The 24,658-nt window shown below is 43.8% G+C and overlaps 1 protein-coding gene across 1 annotated transcript in view; it reads right to left on the minus strand.

Moving 5' to 3' along the window:
* Positions 1-22,232, minus strand: part of MYRF (myelin regulatory factor) — a 151,935-nt gene extending 129,703 nt beyond the window's left edge. Inside the window, exon 1 of the mRNA XM_084858587.1 lies at positions 21,803-22,232. Coding sequence (XP_084714713.1) covers positions 21,803-21,848 — 46 coding nt within the window. The 5' untranslated portion in view covers positions 21,849-22,232. The remainder of the gene's footprint in view (positions 1-21,802) is intronic.
* Between the last annotated feature and the right edge of the window lie 2,426 nt (positions 22,233-24,658).

A 24,658-nucleotide genomic window follows, 5' to 3' on the forward strand; every position in this document is an offset into this window, starting at 1 on the left:
TCCATGGCCATACACAACTGGGAAGCCCAGAAGCAGGCCTTGACAGTAACGCTCCTCTCCTTTGGATAAACCTGTCCTCCTTGAATCCGTCAGCTCTCCTTCTAAAGCCATCTAAGCCAGTGACCATTACCGTACCTTGTGGCAGTGAATTTTGTAAGTTAGTTGCATAGCATGTGAATTCATATGCATTTTCCCTGCTTGGTTGTTGTTTTCTAACTCCACCTGGCTCAACTAGGCCAGTCCCCAAGTCCTATGATAGTCGCTTACAGTAGTTGTGAGCAAACCATCAGCATGCCTCTTTCCCATACCTATTGCGCAAACTATCAACCTATATAATTAATTAATGTAGATATCAAAATATTAACATCAATCTTGGCTGATAGATTACAGCAGGTCATGGCTGTATTGGTTAGACCAGACCAGGTGGGATTTATTAAAAATCAACAGGGGGCTGATAATCTTAGGTTAGTTGTTCATCTGGTTGCTTTAAACTATGAAAGAACTTATCAGGCAGCTATCATTTCCTTGGATGCAGGAAAGGCCTTCAACAAAATGCATGGGAAATTTATTTTTATTACATTGACTAATTTTGGTTTTCCTATAGAATTTCTGAAATGGGTTAAAATTTTATACCCAGCTCCTAGAGTGAGAGTGATGACCAACAGTTTATTCTCAGCTTCTTCTTCTTTTTTTACCAGGGCAGGGCACCAGAAAAGGTTGCCCACTTTTCTCACTGATATTCAATTTATGTTTGGAACCCCTGGCATGTGTTATTAGACAAAACAATAGTATTCATGGATTTGTCCATTTTGGATTAGAATTTAAAATTAGTCATTATGCCGATGATCTTTTGTTGTTTATATCGAGACTCCAGTCATCAGTTCCAGCTTTGATGAAATTGATTATTTGGTGGATTGTACGGCTATTCAATTAATTGGTCAAAGTCGGAAATAATGCCGATTGGACATACGATATACTGTAGTGTATTAGCCAATTAGCAATTTCGACAGTGCCCAGAGTTTATTTCTTATTTGGGAATAATTATCTCTAGAGATATTAGTTTAAATTTAAACAAGTTGATTAATGATATTTCACGAGATATAGATGGGCATCTTTAAAGTTGGGTTTATGGGGTAAGGTGAATACAATTAAGATGAATACCATACCCCGAATTATTTATATTATACGAAGGATTCCCATACTAATACCTGGCAAATATTTCCAAAAACTCAATGCTTTGTTTCGTAAATTCTTTTGGGGTTCCTCTCCACCAAGAATATCTTTAAAAAGGATGCAACTTCCAATTAATGAAGGCGGGTTCAGTTTTCCAGATCTAGCTATGTACCATCGGGCATATTTACTGACCTCTACTAAATTTTGGTCTTTTCCACTCAAATTAGATTTTTCTCCATGGTCAGTATTGGAATCTTCTTGTCTGGAGTCTCTCTTTAAATGGATGACATTACTCAGCATATTAAGGTAGACAGAGCTCCTCCCACAATTTTGGCAGTTAGGGAAGTCTAGCATATAATGTCATGTCAATTACAGTTTGATCCATTTTCCCATGCTACATTGACTTTATGGGGAAATCCAGATTTAAAAATTGGCAAGAAAATGTTTTTATGGCGGACCTGGACAGATAAGATGATCTTTACTTTAGATCAATTAGTGGGGGGTGATGATGAGTTTTTGGTATTTTCAATTTTGCGACATCAATGTGATCTGCCGCCTTCAGCAGAATGGCAGTATTTGCAATTGAAACATTTGTTGGTATCTAGATTCGGTCCTGCTGCTTTTACTGCCTTTTACTCCTTCGCTATTGGAAATACTTATTGAGGCTGATCAGATGTATTGACCTACAATTCATGTTTATAAACATTTATTATCAATGAATAAATATGACCCAAGTGGTTTACAGCAGGAATGGAACAGGGAATTGGAACATCCTATTTTGCTTAATCAATGGACTGCTGCTTTGGCGTCTGTATCGGACATTTCATTGGCTCTTCGGTTACGCCTTATTCAGGTCTATTGGATAGCACAATGTCCTTTTAGTAAAGGCTTGTCAAATTTGGCTAACTGTTGGAGGTGTAATGCAGTCAATGCTTCTTTTATTCATATGTTTTGGAAATGCCCAATGGCCGCCTTCTTTTGGGAGGAAGTTATTGTATGGGTAAATTTTATATTGGAAAGCTCTTTAATATTTACTGATGTAAATGTTCTTTTAGATTACTTACCTGCTTCTTGGAATGTAACACATGGTCAGCGTAAATGGATTTTTCATGCCCTTTTGGTTGCTAAAAGACCGACACTACGATATTGAAGGATAAAAGTTCACCACCTATAACGCAATGGACTGAAGACTTAACAACACTAGCAACATTTGAAAGAGTGGTATATAGGTGTAACTTGCAAATGGACTTATATGCGGATATTTGGTCTGCTTTTACTGAAGTTTATGTGTAACCTTCCCCCCACAAACTTTTTTCTTGAATACTGTAATGTCAGAAACTGAGGATTTTGAACATGTTGTTGTATTATTTTTATTTCATTCCTTTTTTTAGGTTTTGTAATGTTTTCAGTTTGTTTTGTAAAAATTCACAATAAAAGATTAATTTTTTAAAAAGCATGCCTCTTTCCCCTCCTAAGTATTGCCTCCTTGATACATTTCCAGCAACCATCCCATGAAATTCAGAACACCCCCTCCCCATGTGGCAAACCAGCCTTCCCCAATCTGGTGTCCTCCAGACGTTTATTTATTTATTACAATTATTTATACCCCACCTTTCAAGATAAAAACCCTTCCCAGGTGGATTACAAGATAGACAACAATACATTAATAAAAACATTGTAAGCAACATCAAAAATAGCGGAGGGGCAGTCTGGGAACACAGGAAGCTGCGTTATACTGAGTCAGACCATGGGCCCCTCTAGGCCAGTATTGTTGACACTGACTGGCAGTGGTTCTCAAGGATTTCAGGCAGAAGGTTTTCGTGCCCTACCTGGACATGCCAGGGATCGAACCTGGGACCTTCTGCATGTAAAGCATGTGCTCTGCCACCTGAGGTGATCTTTGCCTGTCTGCCTCCTTCTCTCTTCTGGGTTCCTTCCCACAGGGCCATTGGTGGTAATGGCCCTGTGGTGGGAGGGGACAGTCCAGCTGGAGCAAGCTCTCTGATGGTCTTCACCAGCCTGCCATTCCCTTTGGACTACAACTCCCACCAGCCACAGCCATCACTGAAGATTGGAGTTGTAGTCCAGCACATCTGGAAGGTGCCAGGTTAGGGAAGGCTGTTGTAAACCAAGGGGGAAATTATGAAAAATGTAATTAATCATTGGGCTTTGTTTCAACTAGGATTTAAGAACGTTTGGGATAGCAGGTTCTGATGTTGTGGGGCAACACTTCCCACACACCCACACACACACACACACACAGAAGGAGGCAAAATACACAGTCACTTAGCACTTGTATTTTATAGCTACAGACTCTCAGACTCCAAATTCTGCACTGAAGTTTTCCCTCCTGCCATTTTAAGTCATGACAATGTATCAGACAAAGTTCAATGAGATAAGCAGCCGACATGAGGCGTCATGTTACAACTCCACTTAAGAGTGGCTATCCCTTCCTCACAAGTGCGAGTTTCCTCATTCTTCAGAGCATGCAGCAGAAGGTGTTTCAAGTAAGTCAAGGCTTCCCAGTAAGACACACCACCATTTTTAATTTAGCAGAATCAACTGATATGAGGGAGCTAATGACCCACCGACTTATCTACAAATAGGAGTTTACTGCAGGTCAGTGCTCAGTGGAAGCTGGTTGAGCCAGCAGCTGACTTGTAAGCATTTACACGAAAAAATAAAATATAAACTGGGAACCAATATACGTGCCACTGTTAGTTTCATTTGTACAATATAGGCTGCACTGGTACAAAGGTAAGACAAATGTTCCTGGCTATCACACAATACAAAAACACACACATGTAGAGACAGAAATCCCACGTTAATGACTCTGTATTTATTTATTTATTTATTTATCAATCATGTGGCACATTTACATTGCATTACAATAAAAACATAGAGCATAATAAATATGAAATGTAAAATATAAAATATAGACAGGAATATTACAAACATACGTCTAGGTTACAGATATAGTTTTTTACCTCAGTTGTCACAGCCAGGAAATCAGCAAAGTCTCCACTGTAGGCTCGGTTTTGACACTCTGTCACTATATGTTGGATAGTCTGTTTTTCAGCCCCACGACTCTGTATTCAGCCATTATGGTTGCTACCTGTGTGTTGACCTAGTCTGTCCTTATTCCTTTGCTTACCTTTCCCAGTACTGCCTTTGCCTATTCTTTCCAACTAGCAGAAGAGGTAGACAAGCAAAATCCCCTCCAATCAAACATGAGCAATTGTCTTTCTTGGAATAGGATAACCTGGAGTGGATTCACTTGCAGAGGTTAACAGTAGCTGGGTCAGTTATAAAGTTAATGCAAGCCTTGCAAATCCAAGCTGAACATGTTAGAGCTGTCGTGAGCTGCCATGCCAAGGGGGTTTCCAGTGTATAGCGAAAGAAACAAATATGTTCCGATTTAAGGAAGGAGGAGGGACAAGAACGAACAAGATCATCCTTCAGGATCAAAACCAAGGTGTCTTTGACTTGGGGGGGTGCTGCTGAAGTAAATGGTGGAAGGGATGCAAGTTTAGATAGTCGCCCATCCTAGCCACACAGCAGTATTGCAGAAAACATGCAAAGATTTCAACATGATCAAGGTAATCGAACCATCTTTGCCCAAGCAAATAGCAATTTCAGCACATGAAACATAACAGATCAGGGGCATAATGGCTGGCCAAACCAGCAGAGGAAACGGAAGATAGAGAAAAGGAACACTGGATTCCTCCCTAGCACCTGCTGTTCACCTGTGGCCTTCACCCCCTTATCTAGCTCAGTGATCTTGTCACACTACATAATCCCTATCATTTTCTCTTGTAGCCAAGGAATAGGGAGCGGGGCATGGAGGGGGTGGGGGAGTGCTATTCAGAAGCATCTGAGAACTAGATGGAAAATGTGAACCGGGGAGAGGGGAGATGGCACTATGTGAAATTATAAGCAATAACCTATTAGTGTGGCATTAGGGTCCTGTTTGTGTCTCAGGCGCGCCACTCCCTTTCTCCCCTGTTCTCTGGCACTATACAGGCTGAGTTAATAATTCCTCAGCTTCATTTAGCTCATTGGGGTTCTTATCAGAGAGAGCACAAAGTCCAAGGGCAAGTACCCAGCCAATCAACACCATCTTTGTAGGGAAGCAACGAATTACCCAGAATACTCTACCAACCGCACAGGCTGACAGGTGCCCATTCAGAATCCAAGAAAGAAAAGCTGCAAAAAATTCCAATGAAGTTTACACTTATTAAAAAGGGAGGGGAATTACCACGAGTACAATGTTTGTATATTTGGATACAACACCAATAGTGTTATCTAAGTTGGAGCGTAGATCCAGCTCAGAACAGAGGGGATGTATTGGCTATCTGCAGTATACACTGTGGAATCTTAGTTTCGGGTGGGGGGGATCTCAACATCATAACTCTTTCATTACCATCCTAGTTCTATCACTTTCCACTGGTGTTCTACAGAAACGTATCAGGGGAATCTGCAGTGAGAAGGCTGTTGATGGCAGACAAGCAGCCAAAAAACAGGCTGTCCATTATTACCAATCTCCTGCTACAGTATGCAACTGCAAAGGAGTGTTGAGCATGCATTGGGATGCTTCCCAATACATGCATTGTACCACCTTCACACATGGTACAAGGGTAGCTGTTTTGTTGTTGTTCCATATAACTGTGTACACCCATTATGGAAAACATTGTGGGTGAAGAGGCTTTATCTAAAAGCCTATTGGCAAGAACATCATGTTCAGTTAACAACTCCTGAACAGCCTTTCACTTCTTTTCTCACTATAAGAAGAGAACAAATCAAAGAAGAAGTGCAGGAGAGAGTAAGAATAGGAGCTCATCTTTAAAGAACATTTCATACTCAGGACTAGTATATATTCTCAATCCTGTTGTTGTTGTTGTTCAGTCGTTCAGTCGTGTCCGACTCTTCGTGACCCCATGGACCATAGCACGCCAGGCCTTCCTGTCCTGCGCTCTCTCCCGGAGCGTGCTCAAGTTCATATTCATCTCAATCCTGTACTTGTGCATAATTCTATACTGGATTTGGACAAAGATGTCAGCATCCTGGGAATCTGTTTTTGGTTTTTTTGGTTTTTTTAAAAGCAGGTTTCTAGGCCTTATGGCAGCATGTAGGAAAACAGCAGTAATCCCCACCACCAACAGGAAAAGGGTAGGATTCATTGCATGGCTAGCAGGGCTATAATAAATTATACAAATGAGCAGGTATGTTTAACTTGTACTACCCAAATAAGCTGTGGAATTTCAAGTTTTCTTGGTGCTAAATTCCGGTTCAATCTCCTGGCAAAGCTAGGAAAAACTCCTAAGACCTTGGAAAGCTGCTACCAGTCAGTGTCAAAAGTGCAGTGCTAGATGGACCAGTGGCTTGACTTGGCATAAGGCAGTTTCCCCAGTTACTTGCATTACACATGGTTGCATTTTTCAAGAGGTTGCTGTGCCCCTGACAGCTGTGAAGCCCCCTAGGTGAACTTGGGCCACTCATGCCATTATCTATCACTAACCTACCTCACAAGGCTGTTGTGAGGATGACATTGGGGAGAAAGCACCATGTATGCCACCCTGAACTTCTTGGAGAACAGGAACGATAAATAAAATAAAAATTGGAATTTGCAGGCAATCTTCCCTGAAAGACAGGTTGTCTGTCATCAATATTTGCTTACAAAATGGGGTGCATTCTGGGGTGCAATCACAGTTCCTGTGCTGCGCCTTTGCAGCCTCATAGACCTGGGCAGCATCTGAGATGTACTTGGTGTATAACCTGGAACCCTCCCCAGATCTTGTGCAACATGAAGGAGTTCCTTGGCACACTGATTTATCCAGAAACGGTTCCCTCACAGCAGGAAGTTAGAAAATCACTGCCTGAGAAAAATAGGTAAAGGGTAAACTCCTTCTGGGATTTGCCCACTTTGAATCATACTGAGGAGGTCAGAGAGAAATAATCTCCAGAAACTCTCAGTCATGACCAAGGAAGGGAAAGGACCCCAACAGGAAGGAGGATTTATTCCAGCCCCCTCCCCCACATTATCACCATGTTCTTGCAATTAATTGTTCAGCAAAGTCAAAGAACTCTGAAAGTGGCTTGCAATCCCTTCAAATCCTATAAAACCTACACACCATAAGATATACAGTTATTAAAACCACACCAGTCCCAGCCATCACCCCAGATGCTTAGAAAAAGCCCTCTTTAACTCTCTCCAAACCAAAAGCCAGGGGCAACTTTGGACAGCTCATTCAAAACTGCTGGACTTCACAGTCCTGAATCTCACTGGAGACTGCCCCAGTCCTTTATCATACTCATCCTGTATGGTCATGTAGATCCTGCATGAAGGGATGGATCCTGGTTCCCTACCCCAAACCCTGTCCTGCTCTCCCACAAAGCCCTGCAGCTTCCACCAAATCTCAGGGGTCTATTTCTCTTAGTAGTTCCATCAAGACTCCCCAACTTCCTTTGTCCTCAGTCCCTATGAAATAAAATCCTGAGTGCCATCTTACAAGGGAGAAAGACTCAAACAATTCTGACGATGCATGAGGAAAGCAGGAAGTTCTTCTGAGCTACAGCTATATTAAATGTCAAGTTAATAGCTTTGGCTTGGAAAGACATTCCCCTCCAGCCTTAATAAAACGGATGCAGTGGCCTCTCTGCTCCTGGGAGTACTGAAGCAGATATTGCAAGGAAGGTCCAACCTCCTCTTGCTTACCCTATCTTTCTCCGGTAGAGAGGCTTTTTTGTAAATCCCCTGATCCTGAGAAAGATGGAAACGGTCAAGAAAAGAAGTATATCCAGCACTGGTGCTCGACCAGGGAAATGCTACATTGCTACATGCATTTACCTGTTCTAATCCAACGCATCCTGAGTGCAGCAACAGCCAAGGTGTCACACTCCAACCATGTCCTTGATATCCCGCTGTAGCATCACATTACGTTGCTTTGCTTGTCTGGTCTGGTCTGTATTCCACCGTTGCTCCTGCAGGGTTTTCCTTTTCCAAAGGCAGGGAAAGGGGGGTGGGGTGAGGAAGTGACTGCCAGACATGGAGGCTGCCACCTCTCTACAGCATCTCACTCCGCTTAGGAACTCACTGGGATTTGGGTTTGCAAGGGGATTACCAAGAGGGGCCAGTCATGTGTTTGTACTGTACCAGCTTCCACAAGACCCTTCTGTCACAGACTTCCTCCACTAAGCAAAATACTTTGCAGAAAGCCTCTTAACTTTCTGACACACAGCACCAGCCAATCCTAAAAAAATAAGAGGCCATCCTATAGGACACCTCAGGCTTTCAAAAAGATAAAGTCAAAAACCTGAATGACAACAGAAAGTTGTGCAGCATTGCACGCTTTCTTAGAGCATGTCAGTAAAGTTCAGCAAAATTTTGCCATGTTTGATGCAACACTTTCTGATTGTAGCTCCTCCCTCCCAGATACTGAGGGCACTTCTGCTGTGGTCAGCTACACTCAATGATGAGTTTTGAACCCACTTAGAAGCTCACTCTTTAGTATCAAAAGAAGAGATTAAAAGAGGCAAGATGTCTGTGGCCCAGTCGCTATCCTATCCAGGCTTGCACCCTAAGGATGGAGACGTATCCCAAAAACTTTGTGTGTAAGGAACAAACCCTAAGCCAAGTCTAAAAGAAAAGACTTCTAAGCTCTAGGAACAAATGGAGAAGGGACTGGACACAAAACAGAGTTAACATGTCTGTTCCTAAAGAAAACGTTTGTCCTATGTAAGTGAAGAATTAGCGGCCTTGATTAAGATTGGAGGAGGCACAGAACCAAAAAGCAACAATGTGGTACTAAACAGGAATAGGTTACTCTGTGCCATTTTTGAGCAACATATCACGTGAGTGTGGTGAAAGATCCTGCATTTGATTCATAAAATTGATGCCAATAGGGATGGAACTGTACATTCATAATGGTGTAGTCTTAAGCAGTATTACTGGTGATGATGGGTGGCTGGAGACCACATATCATCCTAGTTTCAGTACTGAATGGTGTTGGGAGGGATTACTTAATTAATCTGGTTCTACTCCTTTCAGGTGGTCAGGATCATGACCCCAAGTCAGTTGTGGCCACAGACAAGAACAGCAGCATGCAGTGCATATAAACAGTCTCCCAGCATTAACCATGCCTGGCTGCAGCATAGTATAGTACCTGTTGTAAAAATGCACCTTACATTTACCTACTGGAGATCTCATTTCCATTCCACAAACAACCATAGCTTGTTCCCTCGTTAGACCCCAGAGTGACCCATCATGGGCAAATGGTGCACTTCCCAACTCTTAATGAATTAAGAGGGGGAATTAACAGAGACACACCCCTCATAGTACTGGTTTATTCTTTTCTAGTTCACTGTGGGTTTGCTTAATTTTTCCAGATGGCTCTTCCTCCCATCCTGTCACCAAAGCCTCACCCTCATAGATACACACTGGCATCTCAATCAATACATGTGCCTCCTGGAAGCAAATACAAAGGATAAGCACAAAGAATTCTAATCAATTCACTCAGGAAAGCCTACACATGTTTGGAAATTTAAAATTAGTGTTAACACATTCCAGGGCCAATGCAAAAATAAAGAAATATCTCCGTCATAGAATTTGCATTTAAGTTTAGCTGATGTTCCAAATCGGAGGAAGATTTAGCAAATGTGGAATCTGTGTTAAGTCTTTGTTTCAGCACTAAAATTGATCGGAATGGAAAAATCAGATTGAGGAACAATTCCCATATCCATGGGAGCTAGGGCTCGTCACTTGTAGTTTCCATGACAAAGCAGAAAACCAATAGTTCCAAATGCATACTTTAAAAGTGCAGACTTCTAAAACAATTGGCTTCAGTGGGACTTTTAAGTATGTGAATGGGTTTAGGACTATAGTCCTAGGGTGCTTCCTGATGGAGGGTTTCTAGCATTATCAGTCAACAGACATTCTGCAGCTATTCCATTTTTCCTTCCTTAATGAATTTTCTGTGGTAAGAAAAAAAAAAAAAGATAGAAGTGGTGGGAAGACATGGGAGGGTTGCAAGAGGGCAACAATGTTGTCTGGATCCCATGTAAAATTCGGTGAATCAGACAGGGCAACTGCACCATAAAAGCCTCATCTGGAAGCACCCCTAGTCCCGGGGGCACTGTGGAAGTTAATTCACAAAAGCCAGCAAATAGTTTTATACTTGCTAAACAAAATCCATACAGTAAGAAAGGTACATTATAACGATCTTTGGAATGCCCATATGATTCTACAAATAAAACTCACACTCTGCCTTGAACATTCACTAATCTAAGCACTCTCCTTCACACACTGATAACACACTCATGTTGCACATGCGTCCATCTCAGACACTCCCAGGCCCCAGTGGCAGAAACTAACAAAAGCAAAATTAAGGAAACCACCTGAGCAGGAAAGTCTGTGTGGATGAACATGGGTGTTTTCTCTGCTTTTCACTCTGCAAAAAGATTTAAAGTGCCAAGATTCTCAGCTTCTGTAAAATATGAATTTTTCATGTCACTGAAGGAACTAGCTCCATTTCCACCTGTTGAAATGAGAGAAAGATAAAGTTCCTTTGTATCAAATTGGTTTATTTCAATCCTGAGTGCAACAGAGCACCTGAAACCCTTTAGTTTTACAAACTTCAGAATGCCTTATTCACCTCTCCCTGTGCCTCTTGTCTCTACAGTTTTAAATATATATATTTGCCTCCACCATCACCTTCTTTCTATCTTATTAAAGTTCTCAGAGAGTTGCCAAGTCACCCACTCAACTCCACCCCTCCCTACACCATTTGTTCTTCCTTTCAAGCTACTCTGCACATCTTTCCCGATATACATTCTTTAACAACCTCTTATCTCATAAATTAGCCAAGAGAGCGAGCGGGATCCCAAATAGCTAAGCTCTGTTGTAACTGTTTCCCTTACGTGTGTGTTAGGAAGAGAGGAAGGTAGGGTTTCCAGAGAATGCCAGCCAAGGGTCAGGCTGTTTCTCTCCCCCGCCACCCCCCCAATACTCCCCACTTTCTCTTTGATATAAAATACAAACGCTCTATGTAAACACTCCCTGAACACTACAGACAGGCCAAAATTGACTGCTTTACCTTCCTTGTGGTGACTCTACCTCTCCAAACATTCCTTTTCTTTTGATTTCTTTTCTCATCAAAACTAAGCAAAGGGCCAGTAATTACTCTCCCCCACCCCACCAGAGTATAGCTAATCTAGAACTGAGTTAAGATGCAAGACAGTGTTTTCACTCTTCCTGTCAATGGGAAGAATATCATCATGTAGAAAACAAAATAGATTCTAGATCTCAGAAATATCTCGAACTACATTCTCTGCCCTCCAGAGCCCAATTCCTTTTGAAAACACAAAAGTGGAGGGCAACTGTTCCATATAGGTTGGTGTGGCACCAATAAGTTTAACTCTACACTTTCAATAGCTTCTTCACTTCCATTTCTGTCACAGCACTGAAATTATTCCCCATTTTCTTCTTTTCCTTGCCTCTTTCTGTTTGTACTGCGAACAAGAGGTCCATAATCCTTGCAATGAAGGGACAAGGGAATGAATGATACGATGCTTAACCACAATACCCTTGTCAACTATTCATGTCAGGAAGAACAGAAATATGTATTCCAAATTCCATGATAGTCCACACTGCCCCTTTGCCACTGATTCTCCTTTAATGTTTAGAAATACTGCTGGGTCTTCTTGCAGCAATTCATTTTGGAAAAGCACATCAACATTTTACTGAGCAAGTTTCAAGTTCAAATCCTGCGGTAATAAGGACACAAAACATCAGAAGAAGCAGCACTGAAGCAGGGATTGGCAAGTTATGGCTCTCCAGATTTTTTTTAGCCTACAACTCCCATCATCCATCACCATAGGCTATGCTGGCTAGGGCTGATGGGAGTTATGGGCCAAAATATTTGGAGGGCAGCAAGTTGCCCAACCCTGCACTAAGGGATTTATCTTTAATGGGTAGGTAATGCACCTAAAGCTCTACCACCATTTGCTTTAGGGCTCCTGTACCTTTAGTGGTAGCACAGGAGAGGGAATTTTCACAATTAGTTTTCTTTACGTGTGCATCACAAGCAGCATTTGCCAAAATTCCTTCTTGAACCTATCTATTAAAAGGTGCATAGGAGGCCCATCCTCCTTTGAATATGGTCACCCTGCAGAGAACAGAGAAAGGTATAAACATTTTTTTAAACAATGGGCCTCATGTTGAAGGCGATTCTTAGGTCTGAAAAGACTGAAGACTGCCGATCTAAAGAAATGAACAATCACAGAATCAGGGGTCACATAGTAAACCCCTGTCCAAAGGCAGAAATATCTGTTCCAATAGCCTATGGAACCCCCACAAGAAGGTAACAGTCAGGCCTTTCTATTTGCAATTAGAATTCTCTCCAAAGCCATCAGTGAGCTACTAGATGCCTATGTTTTTTTCTATCCATCCACTCCATCTTCCCTGCCCATAATATGTCCCACAAACATGGACTATCAGCATTCAAGGATACATGGATATAGCATATCAGAAATAATTATTAAACAACACAGAACAAATGGAATGGCTTACGGTGGGGTGAGATGTGGTGAAAATTCAATTTCTTGAATAGCTGAAATTATTTCAGCACATACTTGTAACATAAGGGAATTACTCTCAAACACCGTGGAAGTTCTCTTAACAATAATCATTAGATATTAAGCAAAGATCTGGAGTTGGCCCAGGCTCAGGAATATCCACAGGTATTAGAAAGGAAGCTCAGGGAATTCTTTGTAATGCTAAAGATCTCCTAAATCCTGAAACTACTACAAACTAAGGGCCCCTTTGGACATTACACACACACACACACACACACACACACACACACACGATCCTCAATGGGGGGAGATCAGGAGGAAACCTTCAAGTTTATTCACTCTCCACCCACCCTGTTCTTCTCACTGCAGGGTCAGCACTGGGCAGCAGTGCTGGTGTTGACTAAAAGCAGTGATAGAAATTATTATTCTTTTAAATGGAACTTATTATTTCTTTCAGAATTAGCTGTCACAGATATGTGGCAACAGCAACTACCTTAGGGCCAAAACAGACATTACTTTAAATGTGCATCTAGCAGCTATGTCCTTTTTCATTTTTACTCTAGAGTAGGTGTAGGCCCCTGAGCTGGATCTTATAAGCTCCCCTACCACCATGTTAGGGGCCAATCCAGATGACTTTTTTTAAAGGATAAATTCATGGGGGAAAGATCTATCACCGTGTTAAACTGGTGTCTGGAATCAGTAATGGACTAGAAGAGGACCAATAAACTGAACCACCATCTCAATAAATAGAAATGCTGTTTGTGAATCATAGGCCTATGCCAATAGATGGTGGTTAGCCTCCTTTGGACTGGGGTTTACTCTCCCTTAAGAACCAGGTTCATAGTATAAGGGTGCCGTATCCTTGAGGGACCGAGCAGCCTCAGTGGTGGCACAAAGCTAAGGCTGCTGTACCAGCTATGACCTCTCCTGGCCAGGGGTAGCTTGATCACAGTCGTTCAGATTCTGGTAATATCCCTGTTGGACTACTGAACTACACTGTAGATGGGACTGCCCTAAAAGACAGTTCAGAAACTACAGGTAGTACAGAATACAATACAAAATTACTATATTGGGACCAGGTGTAAGGAAAAAAGTCTTGCCAGCTTTAAATCAAGGACACCAGTCCACTGCCAAGCCCAATTCGAGGTACTGGTGTTAAGGACAACTTCTTCACACGAGGGACTCGCAAGAGGATACATCAACTGTGGTGGGACAAATCTGGAACTCTCTCCCTCCAAAGGCTCACCTGGTGCCAAGACTGATGTTTTTCCCATGACTGGGAAAAAGGCGGGATATAAATAAATATAATAAACAAATAATAAATAATTTCTTCTGCTGCCAAGGACTTTTTTTTTATTCACCCAAACTGTTTATAAGTGCTATTTTTAACTGGGCTCATATTTATTTATTTATTTATTAAATTTATTAATCGCCCATCTGACTGGTCACCCAGCCACTCTGGGCGATGTACAACCCACCATAAAACAATTTAAAACAATAAAATTTTACCATAATTTTTTTTTTTAAATACCCTAACCCACCCCAAATGCCTGCCTGAACAACCATGTTTTTAATGCACGACGGAAGCTCATTAAAGAGGGGGCATGATGGAGTTCCCTAGGGAGGGAGTTCCACAGAGTGGGGGCCACCACAGAGAAGGCCCTCTCCCTCGTCCCCACCAGTCTAGCTGTCCTGGCTGATGGGACAGAGAGAAGGCCATCTGAGGCTGATCTTGTTAAGCTGCCTGTCTGGTGTTGCTGGAGGCGCTCCTTAAGATAGGCTGGGCCGGAACCATATAGGGTTTTAAAGGTCAAAACCAACACCTTGAATTTGGCCCGGAAAACAACTGGTAACCAGTGCAACTCCTTCAGCACTGGAGTGATGTGATCTCGCCGGTGGCTGCCTTTAATCAGGCGAGCCGCCGCGTTCTGTAACAGCTGCAGCTTCCGAACCGTCTTCAAGGGTAACCCCACGTAGAGCGCATTACAGTAGTCTAAACAAGAGGAGACCAGGGCATGTACTACCGATGGGAGCAGATGGTCAGGAAGGAAGGGGTGCAGCCGCCGTATCAGATGGAGTTGATACAGCGCTGTCTGGCTCACAGATGACACCTGAGCCTCCATGGACAGCTGGGAGTCCAAAATGACCCCCAGGCTGCGGACCTGGTCTTTCAAGGGTAGCCGTACCCCATTCAACACCAGGTCAACATCCCCCAGCCTCCTCTTGTCTCCCACCAAAAGTACCTCGGTCTTGTCAGGGTTCAGCTTCAGCTTATTCCTCCCCATCCAGCCACTCACCGTCTCCAGACATTTGGACAGGGATTCTACGGCCAACCTTGGTGAAGATTTGAATGAGAGGTAGAGCTCCTCTCCTTTTTATATTGTTCTGTTTTTATTTTGTTTTTTGTATGTATTATTGTGTTTTATACCATGCATTAAAGAAGGTTAGAACTCCTTTAAATAAATGGCTATCAGCCATGATGACTAAATAGAACTTCTCTGTTCAGAGGTACTATACCGCTGAATACCAGTTCCCAGAGGACAACAACCTTCATGCCCTGCTTGTGAGTTTCCTGGTCATCTCCAGCTGGCTCCTGTTAGAAACTGGGTGGACCCTGAGTCTGATCCAGGACAGCTCTTCGGGAGTTCTTATGAATTACTAGTACATACATACTCACTGGAAATATTTTTTTTTTAATTTTCAAAATAACTGGATGTTACAGGAAAGAGCAACTTTCCAAGCACTTCACAGTCTCTGAAGGTAGATGTGCTTCCGGGGATTTGAAGGCCTGTATTTGCTATCATATCTAAACACCTGATCTCCGCAGAAGCCAAACAACTGCGCAAGACAGAAAGAATTGTGTTCTCCTGCATCCAACCTGCAGTGTCAGAAGGAGGATAGAGGCGAACTACCTTTGGACTGCCTCCTGGTAGTTTGTCCAGTCCACTCAGAATCATAGAGTTTGTCGGGATCTTAGAAGTCACTTACTCCAACCCCCTGCTCAATCCAGGATCTGTCATGGAGGATGCAGCTACAGTATCCCTGAGAGATGGCTGTCCACCCTCTGTTTAAACACCTCCAGTGACAGAGAGCTCATTACTTCCTGAGGCAGACTTTCAGGGTGGGAGAAAAGAGAATATATACATATACAGCCATATGTTTATTTAACTTTGTTTGCATTGCTTGTTGAAACAAAGATAATCAACCTCATTTAACTCAAACGTTAATTCCAGATCTCAATCACAGGCTCTAAATTCTGTTGAACCCACTCAGTATTTCTTCAAGATTATCAGCTGAGTACCCCAAGTAACCTGATTTAGTGAGATAAATGGGGTGGAAATTCAACCCAAACCTCAAATATTCCTGCTTGAGTGTTCACCCCTCCCCACACTGAGATGAGCAAGGGCATGTGGGAGAGTGAAAGTTAGCATAGGAACCCCCACGCTGCTCACAATCTTTCTGGGGTGGGCCAGGGAAAGACAAAACCTCTGGATAAGCCTGAAGAGTGAAATTTATTCATTCATTCATTCATTCCATTTCTATACCGCCCAATAGCCGAAGCTCTCTGGGCGGTTCACAAAAATTAAAACCAAGGACGAATAATGAGGACCGAAGTCTTCTACAAGTATTTTTTTATTACATTTTTAGTCCACGCAATAACAAAAGTTCTCTGGGCAGGTTACATCATACTAAAAGAATGAACACATAAAAAATAACAAACAAGTATGATTAGGACAGGAGATGAAAATACAATATAAAACATAAAAAAGCAACCATTCCAGCATTCTATGGGTACTTATGTTATATAGTTAAATCTTTCTTAACCATCCAGACTGGGCCAAATTTGGAGGGGGGGTGTTGCTGGACTAGACTGACCATGTTATATATCCTTGTGGGGTTATTAAATTAAAACATAAATGAAGCTGGCCATCCACCAGGATTATTTTAAAAGGAAGTTGTGTTTTAGCCATGATTTGTTGGTAATTAATGCAGATTCACCTTTCAGATCAATTCAGAATGTTTTCACATGTTACCCAAGAAAATCTTTGAAGTCCAGAATATATCACTTGTGAATGCTGTACATGTGAGGTGAAAAGCAGAAGAGAAGCCATTTCTAAATCAAGTGTACATTCTAACCAATGTAAGCTTTACATTTGCAATATAGACACAAGAAACGCAAAACCAAATTTAAGCATCACTTATGAGAACAGCTTTATTTTACAAATACGTATTACCAGTCTCAATACCAGAGGTCCCGAGCTGACCTAAAGTAAAGAACCACACTGAAAATCCAGCATCAAGAACACTGGCATCAATAATTATCCCATCAAATATCCTTTTGGAAAAATCAGTCATCTGAACACAAAAAGAGATTAGGGCAAGAAAGATATGAATATATGAAAGAGGGCAAATAATCCATATCAGCAGCTCCCTACACACACACACACACACACACACACTACACAATGTTCCTTTTTGCTAAACATTTCCTTCTCATTCTTATCTAACATACAGCAACAGGCTCAGTTCAAACCAAACAAAAATACAACGCATGAAAAACAAGATGCGATTCTCCAAGCCTTCATGGAAATCCTATATTCAAAAGGGGAAATTATACAACTCAGAGACTTGCAGGGATTAAAAATATCCTACATGTCCTACTTATCAGTACAACTGAAGGAGAAAAACAGTATTTCAATTTGGCAATATTCAGATTAGCAGATTTTGGCAGGACTCGAAGCTATTTCCTTAGAAGGTGAAAGGTGTGTGTGTGTGGGGGGGGACAGCTTGGTGGGAGAGCGCACCATTTCCATGCAGAATGTCTCGGCTTCTCCAGGTTGGGCTTGGAAACCCTGGAGAGCCACTGCCAGTCATTCTTCACGATACTGGGCTAGACAGACCAGTAAGGCAGCTTCCTATATTTCTAGAAATGGGGAGATGCACCCAACAAGCAGTCTGATAGCAAGTGGGGCATAGGAGCTAATACAAACATTAAGACTGCAATCTTGTATCCACTTACCTGGGAGTAAGCCCCATTGAACTCAGTGGGGCTTAAGACTTCCAAGTAAAGGTGTATAAGATCGCCCTATAAGACAGTGGGGCTGCAACTAGGCTGCCAACATCTGCTGTTAAGTTTCTTTTTGGATTTAAAGCAAGTTCTGCATCAATGCACCACATTTCTCCCTGTTACACGGCCATTACACAGAACCTTCTTCAAAAGCCAAGCACCGTTAGCCCTAGGGTAAACAGTAAGAATGCGAGAGAGCTGGGAATATCTGATACTACAAAGTCTGGGCCTAAGCTGACACAAAAACAACCCCTTTTAAGAAAGCTACTTGGTGATCAGTTTGAGAATCCTTCATCCCGTATATATTAGCATTGCAGGCAAAAAAGAGGCTTCACACAAACGAAACAGTAGGCAGAAGAGGGTGCAAACTAGATTCAGTTGAAATTACTGGTGTCAAGTCATCTTCCAACAACTGGGTTTTCCTTTAAGCCTAGAGTCCTTCCAAACTACACAACCATTTCTTAGCCAAAGGGGGCACTCAAAATGAGCAATTTTCTGTAAAAGTGAGGCTATGCATTTGACTTTCTTTTTCACTTGAGGCTGAACCTTCATTGTATAATAATGCTTTGCATTTATAAACCACATTTCAAGAGCTCGCTATACTTTATCAGAAGCATTTTTTTACAACAGTGGTGTGGGGCAAACCAGTATTATCATTCCGATATTGCAGATGGGAAGCTGTGGTGGAGAGACTACTGGGGTGGCAAAGACCACCAAATGTATTTGTGGGCAAGATGAGAGAACTAGGGACTTCTTGGGCCAGGGACATGCAACCTGGTGCCCTCCACATGTCTTCGACTACAACACCCATAAGTCCTAGTCAATAGTCAGCAAGTATAGGAATCGTAGCCCAAAACATCTAGGTTGCCTACCCCTGGCCTTGACTACACTCTTAGCCATTAAGCTATGTTAGCTCATTATAAATACACATAGGTCATCTGTTGAAGGATGACTGTAGCTTAAGCACATTGGTTGCATTTTGTTTGTTGATAAGTCAATTCACCTCTGCACACTTCTACAGACAATTCTTTTACTGTGCTCACTACCATTTCCACATACTACTTTGTCTGCCACTTCAGCACTGTATGAGGCACCTAGAATACACAAGTTTTCATAGACATAGCTGCTAGATGCACATTGATCCTAAAGAAAGGATGTTTCAAGGAAGAATGTAAAGCGATGTCAAATCCCAAGCGTGATCTATGTATTAAACTGACCCTCAAGTCCATGGAAGATTATACTGCCATTCAGCCTGTCAACAACAGACATGTACAACAACAGACATGTGTGTCTTAAGAATTAATTGTGTAGGATAACTCTGTGATTTCCCACGCCTCACTTTTTTTGCAACAGAATCAGTGGGTAAAGGTGGCTAGATCTGAAGTACAGGATTTTAGCACACCTGGAGATGTGACTGAACTGGAAGAATCATCAGTAAGATAAGGTAGTTTTGGTAGAGTTACCCTGAAGCCACAAATAAAAAGATGCTGCCAGGAAGGTATATGGAAATGTGAAACTTTGCAGAGGAAGAACAGGAGGAAGAACCATAGAAGCATTAGGAGAAATATAGAGAAAACAATGATACAGGACTGAAAAAAGGAAGAGTCACACAACATAAATGTGGAAATGAGAGGGGGAAAAAGAGAGGGAAAAGACCTAGAAAAGATTCACAAAGGTAAGAGACATTATGTCCCATTCCACAAAGCAATATTTCACACTTTACTAAGTGTTTGTTTGATGATGTCCACCACATTCCTGGCTGCTGTTAGATATTTATTATTAAAATCCTTTTCCTATGGAGCTAACGGCAGCTTCTGGGTGGGGAAACCACCCAGTTTAGACCAGGAAAACAGAACAAGGAAACGGTCAAATACCCTCTCCCCTGACACCACTGCTCCAGTCAAATTAGATGCCTCCTGTAGCTGCATTAAAATAAAACCAAAATATCAGTCAATCCAAACACAGAGTTCTTACGTAACATGTAGTTTAGCCCTCATTAAAGTAAGGGTCACTTCACACAATACTTTTTAAAATGTGAAAACAAAAGAGTCTTGTTGCACCTTAGAGGCTAAAACTTTTATTATGACCTAAGACTCTAGTTCTTGAAAACTTATGCTGTAATAAACATGCAAGCCTTTTAAGTTGCACCAATACTTTTTGTTGTCTTTGCTACAACAGACTAACACTGCTACCCCTCTGAAAAATTTTTTAAAGGTGTACACCTAAGTGTTTGTTTTTAAGTAAACGAATGAGACAAATATGTTTCTATGTGCACAGAAGGGGATCAGAATTGGCTGAAGCTCCCTGATAAGAGTATGCTCTATGGCAAACAGAAGTTTACTACAATACAACAGGTGGAATGTCATAAGAGACAGAGGATCATATTTGCAGTTTTTCTGTGGACTGGGGTGATATCAGTTAAAAGGTAATTCATCTCATCACAAAATATTATGGCATTGCAGTTACTCGATGGCATCCATTTCAGAAGAAATGCACAAAGGGCCTTCATCATATTGGTCCATATCCAATGGGACACACAGCAGATAGGATGGGAATCAGGGTTGGTTGCAAATCATTAGAAAGCAGGCTTTTAACCATAAAGAACCTTCTCACAGCCTATGACAGCCTTCCCCAAACTGGTGCCCTCCAGACGTTTTGGATAACAACTCCTAACAGTTGGCCACCCTGGCTGGGGCTGATAGGAGCTGTAGTCTGAAACATCTGGAGGGCACCAGGCTGGGGAAGGCTGGTCTAGGAGGAAGTGTAAAGCACAGGAGGTAATGCATGACTTGGGCTTCAAAAGAGCATCTCCACATGGGGTGGCTGTGGGGATTAGGCTCATGCAAAAAGGATTCCCACAGTTGGGTATGTGCTACAGGAAAGGGTAGTGGTGCCCTGCTTTGTATTGTGGGGGTGTTTATTTTTGATATACTGCTTTTCAGCCAACATTGGCTCCACCACAGCTGCTAAAGGAGACATAATATAGGATGCTACGTATGGAGAGGGAATAATACGGGAAGGAAGGTAGAGAGAGAAAAGAGCCAGGCCCTGAACTATAAGAAGCTGGCTGCCCCACAGGCTTTGGCCTGGAAGGCCTCTTTGTCTGAAAAGCAGAGTGAGGACGATCTGCACAAGCACTTACGATGCACATTCCGTCCAGGAATGTATCACACATTCAGCTTGCCTATGGTTTTTGTGGGCGAAGGGGCTTTGCGAGAATGCTTCCATAGCTGTTCAACCCACATCTCAGTTCAACCCATTTCCCCAAGAATTGCAGCACACAAGACACCTGCAGTCTGCATAGGGGCCCAAGCGTTCACAAGACCAGGGCGCTCCAGGGTCTTAACGTCGTTTGCAACACGTGATGGTTACGTGCACGGCCGCTTCCCACTAACGAAAGATTAGTTCTGGGTGGGTGGGGAAAGCGACTATAAATAAGGTTCCTGAGGAAAGAAGAAAGGAGGGGAAAAGAGAATCTGATGCACGCGCTGGGAGGATAAAACGGGGTGGGGGGGGGAGAGAGAGCGCACACGAACGAACAGTTTAGCTCAACTCCTTGGACCGTGTTTGGGGCAATATTTGTCCCCAGATCCCCATCCCGAGGGCCTCGGGGAGGGGAGTCCTCCGTGCGCCTTTGGTGGAAAGTCTGCTGCGGTCCTCGGCGTCCTCCCCTGGGACTTTCCAAAAGCAATGTCACACTTTTAAACACCCCTTTCCCCCGTCACAACTTCCTACATTCTCCACCCAGAACCCGCGCCCTTTCCCCCACACAACTTCGCTACTCGACACGCGACGTATTTTTACGAGCCGCCGCCGCCGCTCCTGCCACCCAGACACCGCGAGCGGCGGCGGCAGGGCTCCCGCCGCCCCCCGAATAAGCCGCACTGCCCAAGGCGGCGAAGAGGGAGAGGAAGAGGCGGCGGCGGCGGAGGGGAGCTGGGCCGCCCGCTCCGCCCCCGCGCAGCGTGCGCCGGCTTCGCGCTCGCCTACCTTCGAAGAAGCGCTGCAGAGCCTCCGTCTCGTCCACCACCTCCATAGCTGTGCCATGCACCAAGCGGCCGGACTAGTCGCCGCCGCGCCCGCAGGGGGACATCCCGCCGGCCAGGGCGCCTCGAGCCGTGCAAAGCCGGCGGCGCGCGCCCCGAAGCCGTTTCTCTCGGGGCCGGCGGCGGCGCTCCCAGACTGTGGCCCCGGCTGACCCGCGCCCTGAGGTGAGTTCGGGCGCGCCGCTCTCGCGCAGCCGCGCGCGCAGCGCAGCAGCAGCGGCGGCGGGCGCGCTTTCACGCGGGGAGACCCGCTCCCAGCCCTCCCCGGCGGGCGCCACGCACCGGCCTCCACCACGCCGCTGGGCGCGCAACTTGGGCTACTGCGGCCGCGCTCCGGCTCTGCGGACGTCCCAGCCGCTCCCCTCACGCCCTCCCCTACTCCCTCCGCCCGCGCTCCGCCTCCCGCCCGCCTCCGCGCCTCCTGCCCTCTGCTGGCCGGAGCCGGCGCAGCAGTAACGCCCCGGCCGGGGGCCAGCGAAGAGCGAGCGCTGAGTAGCGCCTTGAGCAGGGTCGCGAGAAGCTGGTGCTGCTGTTTCCCCGGCGAAGATTTTATTTAGTCGAAGACTGATGCCCCGCCTTGCCAGCCCCCAAAGCGAAACGCTCGAGGCGCTTCAGGGACTGTTAAAGGCTGCCGGGCAAGGCAAAAGGCAACAGGTGTGCAACGGCCCTGTCACTGAATCCACCTTGTGCCCTGGCGTAGCATCCATCCCGCAGGATGGCAGCTATCAAAACCCAGGGGACCATTATCCAGGCAGAGGGGGAAGCGGCTACCTTGCCGAGGAGGAGGAGGCCACTCGGAATACAGAAAGCTCGCGGGCATAACCGGACAGCGGCTCCGCGCTTTTTCACAGCTGCATTAAGAGGCAGAAATTCAACAGTGGAAGTGTTTCTTATTTCTGTCCTGGGCAAGGCTGCACCTGCTGAAACTATATACCTGTAAAGGAAACCTGCCAGTCATAAAAGAGGGTGACCATCTTAATGAGTGTCCTACAAAATACAGCCTGTATTTATTTATTTTAATGATGGAAACACTCGCGCAACCTGTTGACCAGAAGCAGATTAATAAAAGTGTCCACGCTTGCCTTCAGCACAACAGTTATGTGAAAGTGGTGGGTGAAGAAAACAATGTGGCACACCCACATCATCGGTAAGAACAGTTCGTAGCACTGTTGCAAGCTACGCGTGATAATACCTGATGAAAAACCTATGTGTATTGCAAATGCTTGGCCCAAATAAATGAGCCAGCCAGCCAGTGCAACTGGCACTGGTCCAATAAAACAGGAGTGGGCAGAAGGTAGGTCATTTTACAGTGGTGGACCAGTGGTCAATTTCCAGTGGCCTATCCAGTCCCTGCTGTTTACTGGGATTCTTGAACTGAATGCTGGAGTAGGTGGCCTTGATCTGATCCACCAAGCAACCTACATTCATAAGCAAGAGTGCGTACTTAACACACATTAGTTATGACTTAAAACTGTAGAAAGATCCAAAATATACACTCTTGCTTTGTAAATCAAGAACACATCTGTGAATCTTTCTCTCTTCTAAAGAATACAGCACTTAAGATTAGGGTCAACCCACCATGTCTGCAATATTTATCAGGTCTACATCCTTCAGTTCCTACCTATGCAGTTCCCTGCATCATAAAAGAACAATTACAATTTCAGTGTTATTTCACGTCTGTTTTTGGCATTAACCTTGTCAGAGAGCTGCTGCCAATCCCAGCTTCCTGGGTTTCTTGCATTCATTAATAATTATTTTCACCGCATGTACACATGCCAAATAGTTTGCAGGTACCTTAGGTAATATTAGAGCCTCGTGTGGTGCAGAGTGGTAGGCGGCAGTATTGCAACTGAAACTCTCCCCACGACCTGAGTTCGATCCCAGCGGAAGCTGGGTCCCAGGTAGCCGGCTCAGGTCAACTCAGCCTACCATCCTTCCGAGGTCGGTAAAATGAGTACCCAGCTTGCTGGGGGAAAGGTAGTCACGACTGGGGAAGGCAATGGCAAACCACCCCGTGACAGTCTGCCATGAAAACGCCAGCATAAGCAGGCGTCCCTCTAGGGGTCAGTAATGACCCGGTGCTTGCACAGGAGGAATCTTTCCTTTCCTTTCCTTAGGTAATATTGGAAGTGTGTCAGATAACACAACTGCACTCTGAACATAGAATTTCAAAAGAAGTCTCCTTAGAACTGGTAGGACTTTAGAGGGAATACACATTTTTTAAATTATATTGGGATAGTTCTCTTAAAACTCAATCCTGTGAATCCTGGAGAAAGTGGGATGCACTCCCTAGTAAGTGGGTTTAGGATTGCAACTTTAAGGTTCGAAGGTGTGCGAGTCTATGCCGACCTACATGGGAGTAATCCCCACTGAACTCAGTGGAACATACTTCTAGGTGAACACATACAGTACCTCATCAGGCTGCATCTACTTTTAATACAGCACATACTTTCATAGGTTACCACTTATTTCTTCAGATGTTCCAGTTCTGGCATCTGGAGAAATAGGTTCTAATCAAGAAAAGCTTGTGCTGTCTAAAACTAGTTAAGAGCACAATCCCTATGCATGTTAAGATGGAAAAAGTCCTACAGTTCCCAGCATGCCCCAGTCAGCATAGCTTTTTTCCTTCTAAGCATGCATAGGATTGTACCCTAAAGTTGAAACCACACTATAGGAAGGTCGCTGTGTATTTTCATTTTCCTCCAGCTCTGACAAGTGGGACCATTGGCATGTTACTGAACCAGTATCCAGTCTGGCTGTGAACTGCTGCAGTAGCACGAGTACTACAGATCTGTTACTG

Source organism: Heloderma suspectum, chromosome 1 (assembly GCF_057233095.1).
Source record: "Heloderma suspectum isolate Gila_16-S chromosome 1, 16-S_ref, whole genome shotgun sequence".
Lineage (NCBI taxonomy): Eukaryota > Metazoa > Chordata > Lepidosauria > Squamata > Helodermatidae > Heloderma > Heloderma suspectum.